The following is a 10,237-nucleotide window of genomic DNA, read 5'->3' as shown; positions in this document are numbered from 1 at the left end:
CAGTGGAGTGCGGGCGACCGAGGGGCGCCGCCTGCGTGCGGGAGTACGGGAGCCCCGAGGGGACAGCAGGGGCGGGACTTCCTGGTCTGAACAGTGTCAACAGTTAAAGCCCAGCACGGCAGCGCGGTGCGGGGCGGACACGCACACGGAGCCGAGCGCCGCACAGGACACAGACCGGGGTGTGTGTCCTGTCTGTCCCGGAGGAGGAAAATAAGTGAGCTCCTCTCGTCCCACGTCGTGCAGCGCAGATTCGATCACCACTTCTTCTTTTTCTTTCCTTCTGGTGGATTTTGTTCCTCCGTTGTTTTTATGGGACGGAGGCCGGGCGCGCGTGCTGAGGGAGGCGCCGCGAGACGGGGCTCTTTAATCCCCCTTTGATCCAACGATTAATCTGCAGCGGGACGGGGGACGGGGGACGGGGGACGGGGGACGGGGGACAGGGGACAGTGCACAGTCCCACGCAGGGACACGCCTCGGAAACGCCTGCGCAGCGAGGCACTTCTTTAAAACTGCATTTCTTGTGTTGGATTTCCTGACTTTAGTCTCCCCGATCGCGCTTCTTCCTCAAGCTGGCAGCGACCCCCGACATCTAGGGGACAGAGAAACCGTGAAAGGAAGTCGGGAGTCGCTCAGGTCGACCCTCCAGCGCCCGTCCTCGGGGCGACATGAGCGGGTTGTGCCCCGACGTTACCCGCAGCAGTGCAGGGTTGTGTGCGGTGTATCCCTGGAGGACAGACACGACCGCAGAGAGAAATCGCACTTCTGTACGTGCAGCTGCGGGGCTGTGCAGACCTGGTGTAGCTCACAGCTAAACTGCACATTCGTAGACTTTAATTAATCAATTAAGTACAGCACAGATTGTTTCACTTTAAAATAGTTTTAAAGTGCGTGTTTTCTATGGGGGCTGGGAGGACATTATGCGCATTATTATTGCAAATATGACGCCGCGGTTTGGCTGTAAGGGTTAGTTTGGGTACGTGCAGAATAAACTCGGGTACGAGGTGGCACAACTGTTACAATTATTTATTCATCTTCAATGTATAACGTAGTGAAAAACCAGTCGATTTGTCTCGCCGATCGTTCAAATGCATCAGCATTGATAAGCTATCTACGGTTTGGGTGGGTGCGGTAACATTAATAATATATAATCCTCAAAGGGTCTAGTGTTTGTCTAGCCTGGATGTGAGCGATATACACGTATGTAATGTCGACTAGATCACTCATGATTGTGCAACTACAGGAAACTAGTCCTTGCTAATCGTGCCCATAACTTGTTAAAAGCACACGATGCGTCGCTCCAGGTGGGCGCAATGAGGACCACGCGTGCCGGGCAGGACTGGGTTGTGTTGGCCATGCTCAATGCCACATCTGTCCAAGCAATCAATAAATAAAGGAAACGGAATTAGGAAAGAAAACAACATCATCAACAACAACAACAACGCGATTGCATTTCGAAAAACCAGAAAAACCAACTTCCGAGACGACTGGGCGACTTCCTCCGCGGTCCGGAGAGGCTGACACAGCGGTGTGTTGACGCATCAACCCCGCAGGGTTGCAGAACAGGTCCTGGCAGGAGCGGGCGGGCGGGCTGTCATAGGGGCCTCCGCGCCTAATTCAGTAATGAATTGATCAATGCACGACTGTAACACACGCACAGTTAAATACACGGCAGGACTGATTGTGGGCTGCAATCACAGTGTACATATAAGAGCCTATTAATAATCGCCGCACTGCTGCCAATTTACACACGTTGTGCAAACACTGCCGTTGCGCAATTCTTTGAATAGGTACCTAAGCGTTTATTTTCCTCTAAACTTATTTATATAGATTTTTTCCATAAGGGGAGGTTCCTGGGTGTAAAACACGTCGCTGTATGTGTACCGACTGCGACAACAGAACCAGAAGACTATTGATTAAGGGCGATTATGTGGAATTTATTTTAATGTTCTTATCCTCATTATTTATACTATGTTTGTGTTCAAATATTTTAATTAGAAGACCGATACCAGCCGTTCCGAGCTGTATGTAGGTGTCAGAATAGCATTACCAGATATCGCGAGAATTGCGGAAGGTTCGAAATTAGAATTTTTATTTGATTGTTTGAAGATATTATTCTCTGCACATTGTAATCCAAAGATTTGCTTTACAGATAGCAAACTCTCACATTTTATAGTTTATATTGTATTTTATTTTTCGGATTTAATTCAACTTGCCAAAGCTACCAAAGCTTATTTTTTTTTTAATATATGTATATAATATAGGTCATATTTATGGACTTGCTGTGTTTCCTCTCTCGGAGTTGGAACTATATCTACCAGCTTTCTTAGCAATGGGAGAACAGTTTTTTATTCTCCTGTGTTTTTGTCCTTTACTTGAATGAAAATGTGACTCCAGGTCATAGACGTCACGCGCAAGGAAACCCAATCTCGGTGTCCTTCTACGTTTTTGAACAGTTGTTACAATGAGTGGCGGGAAGAAAAAGAGCGGATTTCAGATCACCAGCGTCACCACGGACTACCAGCACGTGGCCGAGGCACAGGCTGACGGCGTCGAGCACCGACAGGAGGCCGAAGCCGAACCCCAGCCGGGCTCCGGACCCGCCCAGCCGCCGCCCCTGAGCCACTCCCCCAAGGTGATGCGGAGTAACTCCTTGGCGACGAGCCGGGACCTCGCTCAGCGCCAGGCGGCCGGGGCAGCGTGGGCACTGGGCGGGCCGCGGGGTGCTGGGGATTCGGCCGTGGGGCTGCAGGTGCAGGCCCTGCTGCTGTCCAATGGTAGACCGGCGGGTGGCCACAGGAGGGCAGTGGGTGGCACTCAGATCAACGGGCCTGGTTTCCTGGACACGGCCCCGGTCACCGCCACCTCCAGCCACCCCGGCACCCCGGTCCTGATGAGGAAGCAGGCCTCGCTGGACCCGGCCCTGATGGGGCAGGCCGGCCGCAGCCCGTCCCCCCGGCCCGGCCTGACCTCGCCCCCAGCCTCGCGCTTCCGGGTGGTGCGGCTGGGCCAGGCGCTGGGGGAGCCGTACCGGCGCGGCCGCTGGACCTGCGTGGATTTCTTCGAGAGGGACTTTGAGCTGCAGGCAATGGGCCGCCTGCTGGACAGCACGAGGCACGCCCTGTCGCTGGACTCGCTGGAGACCGTGGGGCTGGGCGGGGGGCCGGGGGGCGCCGGGGGAGGGCTGGGGGCAGGCAAGGGTGGCGGAGGTGCCGGGAAGCCCCTGGGCCCCCTCTGCAATCTGAAGGCCGGGCACCTGGTTCACTCTCAGGGCACCACCCACGTCCTGGCCCCCACTGTTGCTGCCGGCAATGCCAGGAGACCCTTGAGTGGCAGCGGGGGGGGTGACCAAAAGCCCCTCTCCTCCGGCAGTGGCCCCTCCTCCCCCAGAGACAGACCCACACCCCCCTCCCTCCCCCTGCCCCCCGAGGGACCCCGGCTCCCACTGCCCCCCCCTTCACCCCGACAGAGACTGCTGCCCCCCCCACTGCAGCTCGAACTGGACCGGGCCGGAAGGGTGAGTCGGGTCAGGGCTGTGATTGGGGCTGAGATTAGGGGTGATATAAGGATGAGGGAGGACAGACCGAGAGAGAGAGAGAGAGAGAGAGAGAGAGAGAGAGGAAGGTGGGGAGGAGAGGAGAGGCAGGCAGGGAGGGAGGTAGGGAAAAGAAGGGGGGAGAGGAAGGGAGAGATGGAGGAAGGGATGGGAGGTAGAGGAGAGAGGGAGGCAGGAACCAGAATAGGGAGAGGGGAAGGGAGTGGAAAGAGGGAGGAAGAGAGGGGGAGGGAGAGGAAAGGAGAGGAAGGAAGGAACCAGGAGAGAGAGAGAGAGAGGCTGTGTGTCCCTCCGGTCACTGACGAGCCCTGTCTCCCCCCCACCACAGGTGCTGCTCCGGGAGTCCCGGTCCGGACCCTCGTCTCCGGCTCCCCCCCGGGGCCGAGATGGAAGCCCCCGGCGGACGTTGAGCCCCAGTCCCAGCCCGGCGCGCCTCAGCCTGGCACAGTCCATGTTTGGAGCCGGGGGGGCTTTTGACCTCGAAGATGAAAGGTAACGGCAGAGAGGATGGGAGTGTGGGGGGGGTGACCTGCGTGAAGCTGTGCGTTCACAACATGCAAACAAATCTTTCCATTCATTTGTGCTGGTTAGTTCCAGAACTTGGGGCGGAGTGTGACGTCACAGCCCATAAAATAAAAATCTTGAGTATCTCACGGGGCTGGGCTCAGGGTCCAAGCGACGTTGTGGCCCAGGCTGGGCTCAGGGTCTCCCCTTTCTCTCTCTCTCCCTTTCTTTCTCCCTCCCCTTTATCTCTGTCTCTGTCCCTCTCTCCAGTGCACTGTTTGTCCTTCACACCCTAGTGTGCACAGTCACAGGGGGAGGACAAATACCTACAGTCCACACCCCCCGGCACACACAGGCCACACTGCCACCTCCTATCCCTGCCCCCACCACTGTTAGTGTAACAGTGCAGTTTACTCTGTAGTGCAGTGTGCTGCAGTGGAGTACAGTATAGTGAATGACAGTGTAGCAGCTCCCTCTCCCGCCCCCCGCTCTCTCTCTCCCCTCCCTCCTGTGGCCTAGACAGACCCCCGCTCCACCCCCTCGGTCACTGTGTTTCCTGACTGTGACTTTTCTTCCATCCTGGTGAAACGCAGCGCGGCGCCTCAACGTACAGCTGGGCGATTATGCCCCCGTAAGGGCCTGGCTCCTCCTGCGGGGTTTTACTGGGCCAGACTGGCGCTGACAGAGTGTGTGTGGGGCTGTGCTAATCACTCAGGGCCTGGAATAGAGACGCCATTCATACCGAGAGGGAGAGAGGGAGGGAGGGAGTGTGTGTGTGTGTGTGTGTGTGTGGGGAGAAGGTGTGAGAGGAATGGGACAAGGAAAGAGAGAGGGAGAGGTAGTACAGAGGGAGAGAGAGACAGGAAGTGCAGGTTGGTAGTATGTTGTGTTGGGGTGTACTGTACTGTGCTGTACTGTAGTGTACTGTGCTATAGTGTGCTGTGCTGTGCTGTAGTGAGTTGGGCTGTGCCATGCTGTGCCATGCTGTGCAGAGGTGTGTTGGGTTGGGGTGTACAGTGCTGTGCTGTGCTGTAGTGTTTTGTAGTTTGCTGTGTTATATTGTGTTGGGCTGTGCAGTGCTGTGCTTTGTTGTGCTGGTTCATGTGCTTTGTGTCACATCCGTCTCTGCAATCTGTTTCACAATCCAGCTACCCTGATACAATCACCCTCCCCACCCCTTCCCCTCTCAATCTTCCTCTCTCTCTTCCCCTCAATTCAAATTCATGTTAAGGTTACTGTGTTCCAGTGTCTTTATGATTTACTACCTTCAGTATAGTTGTCTTTTTTTTTAATGATACCGAACACCAGGATTCATTAAGGGTTTTACACCGATTCGCTATTTCTGACACTTTTCTGTATTGAATGAAATACAAATGAAACTTAACCGTCACCACACACACAGTGAGTAAAGTGCTTTTACTGGAAGGTTAACACGTTTCATGCAAGTAAACCGTGTGCTTGTATAAATTAATAAAAACATGATTACTGTTTGACATAAAACATCCCGTTTTAGTTTAAAATGAGTTTTGTTTATATAAATGACCTGTTAAAAAAAAAAAAAAAAAAAAAAAGAGGATTATTATTCAAATCTATACAGTAGGAGCGGATTTGACGTCATCGATCAGTTATGCAAATTAGCACCAGCGAAGCTTTGAACCTTCGAAGGTTAAAATGTACCCTCCGGGACAGACCTGCACCTCCAACAAAGTACAACAATCACCAATGAGTTGTGAAAGTCAGAATGCACCAGTAATCTCAGTCTCCCTCTTGTGGACTGGCTGTGTTACTGCACCCCAGTCACCCCTTTACTAGACTACAGAGAGAGGGGAAGGGAAGAGTGTGAGTGTGTGTGTGTGGGGGGGGGGATTGTACCTGATGCAGGGTCTCAGGTAGGGGTTTCAGAAACAGGAAGGCAGGCTGGGGGGAAATAAGTGTGTATTTATTAAGTACGGTGCTCTGTGCGCTACACAAAATTACACACAAGAAAACAAAACCCAGCTCCTCTTTGAACTAGAACACAAACCTCTCTGTTACCTGAGAGAGGGAGAGAGAGAGGTAAATACAGGCACACAGCAGTGAGACAGAGATGGACAGAGAGAGAGACAGACAGACAGATGAACAGAAACAGACTTGGATGTACTCTGCAGCGAGTGTGGCTGTCTGCTCCCTTCCTCTCTCTCCAACAAGTAGTATAACCCCTGCTGCCCCCCCACCCCCCTCTTTCTGCAAGTATCAAGTACATTTTAGATGGAAAGAGAGAAACCAAATTAAAGGTGCTTTAAGTTACTATTATTATTAGTATTATTATTATTTGTATTATTACTCATAATTTAGTTGGCGGAAGCTTCTGTCTGATGGGGACAGGTTGGATGGACACTTGGACAGGCAGACATCAGCTGCTCAGAAGTCCCGAGGTTACAGTTGGGAAACAGAGGCGCATCTATAAATACATAGGAAGGTCACAAAACTACAATGACAAGGAGTCGTGTGTTGGGTGCTCGGGCAGGCAGGCAGGTGGGCGGAGGGGCCGGAATGTTCCCGGTGGGAGACAATGGCTCGGAACAGCGCGGACCGTGGGGGGGGTCAACAGGACAATGGCGGGCCTTGTCAGAGTTCCACCCGGGATTCCTCAGATGCCCACGGTGGACCGGGTCACTGGGAGGAGAGGGGTGGGGCTGTTTGTTTTGTGCTGGTGGATAGACTGGGACAAGTGGACTGCAAGACTCCATCAGTGCTGGGCAGGGCTGTGTTGTGTTGTGTTTGGTAGAGAGAGAGTAAGAGAGAGAGATGTGGATGGAGAGACCAGAGAGAAAGAGGTCAAGGTCCCCCTTCTGTATTGGACAGGAGCCCAACACCACACGGCCTGAGACTGTCGCATGATCTATCCACATGCGTGTGACATCATTCACTACTGTAGCGGGAATGTCGGGATGAGAATACGTCCGGGAGGCTCCTGATTGGAGGGAGGGAGTGAGGGAGTGGGTGGGGTGGAATTTCTGAGGTAGCCTATAGAGAGAGGGAGAGAGAGGAAGGAAAACACCATAAACATACAGCACACCACAAGGAAAACATCACTGAAGGAGACGGCTGCCTACTGACTGACCAGACTGGACACCGACTGCACACTTCTCTAGACCGGAGAGAGAGAGAGAACGAGAGAGACGGAGAGTGGAGACTGGAGACTGGAGAGTGAACTGTTTCTTGGACCCCACCGCTTTTGTTTTGGCGGGGAGGGGGTCAGTTCTAGTACGATCTTCCTCCTTGGAATCTCTGTGAAAAGGAACCCTGTGTGTCTGGAAGGTTCTGTTCCGCCGGTGACCTGGATTCTAGGACTTTGGGATAAACCGAGACTGAGAGACACCGACAGGCCGACAGTGATCTGGTTGTGATCCCGTCTTCGTTTGTCGTTGTTGGGGGTGCGGAGCTGCGGGGCTGACTGCTCTGGGGAGTAGACGGCCGCTCCCCCTCCCCCTCTCTCGCCAATTGGTCCAACTGGGAGTCTGTACAGGAAGCAGGAAGAGTTTGTGGATTCTGGGAGTTTTTTTTTTTATTCACCGCCATGTCTGTCAGTGTGAAATCCATGGTGTCGTGTTTCGAGACGAAGCAGCAGCAGCAGCCTGGCACTGCCCCCTCACCCCGCGCCGGCCCCTGCGCCGCCTCCCCTCCCTCCCCCTCTCCTCCTCCCCCCAGCCTGGGCTCGCCCCGCTGCCTCCCCCTCCGCCCCTTGGCCCCCGCCGCCGCCTCCCCGGCCTCCCCCCCGCTCTCCCTCTCCCTCAGGCCGGCCTCGGCTCCCTCCTCCCCCACCCTGAGGCGGGCCACCGCTCTGCGCCAGCTGGCTGCCCCGCTCGCCTTGCCCCCCCTGAGCTCCGGCCTGGGCCCCAAGTCTGCCTCCCAGGGGAGCCTCCAGGCCGCCCACCTCCTGTGTCCACGCGGCTGGGAGAGGAGGGTGGAAACGGGCGGGGGCCGGAGCAGGACGGTGCACAGACCCCGCCCCGCATCTCAGGAGAGGGACAGGAGGGTGGATAAGAAGAATGAGAGGGAGAGGGAGATGGAGAAGGGCAGGCAGGGGAGGGAGAGGGAAAAGCACCAGGAAAGGGTGGGGGAGGTGGAGAGGAAACAGGAGGCGGTGGCAGTGGGGGGGCGGGGGCAGAACGAGGGCATCTCTGGCTGCTCGAATTCTAGCCCGGGCAGCACAGGTGCCCCTCGAACCCCGGCCCATGCCCCTCCCATAAGGGGGTCTGCAGGGCCCGAGACTGAGAGAGACTCTTCCCCGCACGGTGTGAGAGGAGCAGGAGTGGCCGGGACAGTTGGGCCCCCCGCCGGCTCCGACCCGCCCCCCAGCCAGCCTGTGAGGGATGTAGTCCCAGCGCCTCAGACATGGCAAGAAGCCCAGCCTGCCCCGGGTCAGTGTGCTGGGTGGGGATCTGCTCTGGACACCCCAGACTCTCATGCCAGGGCTGCCCACTCCCACGCGGACCCCAGTGGGGCGCTGCCCATGCTGCAGTGTTCCTCTCAGATTGTCACTCTGAGTGGAGTCCAGAACCCCCCGACCGCCACCAATCGGGGACCCCACTCCCACTCCGGCACTGACTCCGGTGGGGGGCTGGTCACCCCCTGTGTCCGCCCTGCGCCGCCCTGTTCCCCGGCCAGCGCCAGCGCAGCCAACACCAAGCCCAGTGATCCCGGCAGCCAGAGCCGGCCTGAGCCCGCCCAGGGCCCCCCACCCATGCGCCCCCCTCAGGGCCCCCCATCCACACACCCCCCTCAGGTCCGGCCTGTCGGAACCGGCACGGCACGGCAGCCCGACAGCCAGACCCCGGGGCCTAGGCAGGAGGACGGGCCGGTGGACGTGGGGAGGCGGGCGGCGCCGCTGGTCTGCAGGGGGAACGCAGAGAAGAGCTTCCTCTCTCTCTTACTGTTCTTCCACAGGTATAGAGAGGGAGGGAGGATTGACCTGTCCTGTGCTGTCCTCTGTGTTGACCTGTGCTGTCCTCTGTGTTGACCTGTGCTGTCCTCTGTGTTGACCTATGCTGTCCTCTGTGCTGTCCTCTGCTGGGGTCTGTCCTGTCCTGTGCTGTCCCATGCTGACCTCCATGCTGACCGATGCTCTTCTGTGTTGCAGCGGCTCCAGTAACAGTATGATCGCCATCGACAACAAGATCGAGCAGGCCATGGTAAGACTCGGCGGTGCTGTACCACCCTGTACTGCGCTGTACTACGCTGTCACTGTGTTACATCACACTGTACATTACCGTCCCCCTCTCCCTCTCTCTCTCTGCAGGACCTGGTGAAGACCCACTTGCTGTGGGCCGTGCGGGAGGAGGTGGAGCTGCTGAGGGAGCAGATCCGGGAGCTGCTCGACAAGAACGCCCAGCTGGAGAAGGAGAACGAGATCCTGCGGGCGCTCACACATCGAGACTGAGGGGGGGAGGGAAAGAAGAGAGGGAATGGGAGAGAGAGAAAGGGTAACTGACGGCGGAGGGATGAAGAGAGCAGTGAACTTGAGGAAGGAGAGAATGAGGGAGAGAGAGGGGGAGGATGGTCTGGGCAATAGTCCTATTGATAACGATCATAGCACTCTGCCATGATGTGCCTTTAAACACAGCTTTGTCAGAGAGAGAGAGAGAGAGAGAGAGAGCTGTTACGTTATTTAGTTATTTATTTTCCGCTTGTTTGTTCACCAGCTGATGGGGGGTGATGTCCCTTCTCCCACACTGCACACGTTGCTGGGCTGGGCATGGCCGGTCAGGGCTATATTGGGCCGGGACCAGGCCTGGACACCTCTCTCTCAGTGGTGTAGGGCAGTGCAGGTGGAGCTGGGCCGGGTGTGGGGGTCTGTGTTTTTGCATGGGAAGCGGATCGATGGGACCTTATTGTATTGTATCAATGTGACGGGTGGGGGTGGCTGCTGTGGATGCCTGTAGGTCTTATACTTTCATTATTATTTTTATGTATATTTTTCTTTTCTCTAAACAAGTGACAATGTATGATTTTTTTTTTCTTTTTGGGGGGGTTCGGGAGGTAATAGTGTACAAATGTATTTTCCCATAATTGAAAAGTCTAATAAATAACGTTTACTAAGCGCGTCTCTCTCCATCCTTGTGCTCTCCACTTCGTATCTTCTCATTTCCTACAACGACACCAAATAGAAAAACTACATCTCCCGACGGGCCCCAGTCC

At 55.7% G+C, this 10,237-nt stretch overlaps 1 protein-coding gene across 1 annotated transcript; it reads left to right on the top strand.

The window, feature by feature from the left end:
- Window positions 1–417: 417 nt before the first annotated feature.
- On the top strand, window positions 418–10,138 carry tsc22d4 (TSC22 domain family member 4). Its single transcript, XM_066722413.1, has 4 exons — window positions 418–3,514; window positions 3,882–4,045; window positions 9,180–9,231; window positions 9,339–10,138. The coding sequence occupies exons 1-4, from the start codon at window positions 2,462–2,464 to the stop codon at window positions 9,477–9,479; spliced, it is 1,410 nt and encodes a 469-aa protein (XP_066578510.1). The 5' UTR covers window positions 418–2,461; the 3' UTR covers window positions 9,480–10,138.
- The last annotated feature ends 99 nt before the right edge of the window (window positions 10,139–10,237 follow it).

The sequence above is a fragment of the Amia ocellicauda genome, chromosome 14 (genome assembly GCF_036373705.1).
Source record: "Amia ocellicauda isolate fAmiCal2 chromosome 14, fAmiCal2.hap1, whole genome shotgun sequence".
Classification (NCBI taxonomy): domain Eukaryota; kingdom Metazoa; phylum Chordata; class Actinopteri; order Amiiformes; family Amiidae; genus Amia; species Amia ocellicauda.
The sequence above is the reverse complement of the archived record's forward strand: the minus strand, read 5'-3'. Positions and strand labels throughout refer to the sequence as shown.

Bases quoted from the DNA above. Each gene is read 5' to 3' on its own strand.
- tsc22d4 (XM_066722413.1), top strand. From the start codon at position 2,462: ATGAGTGGCGGGAAGAAAAAGAGCGGATTTCAGATCACCAGCGTCACC. The intron at 4,046-9,179 runs GTAACGGCAGAG...TCTGTGTTGCAG, and splicing joins TTTGACCTCGAAGATGAAAG to CGGCTCCAGTAACAGTATGA. The intron at 9,232-9,338 runs GTAAGACTCGGC...CTCTCTCTGCAG, and splicing joins ACAAGATCGAGCAGGCCATG to GACCTGGTGAAGACCCACTT.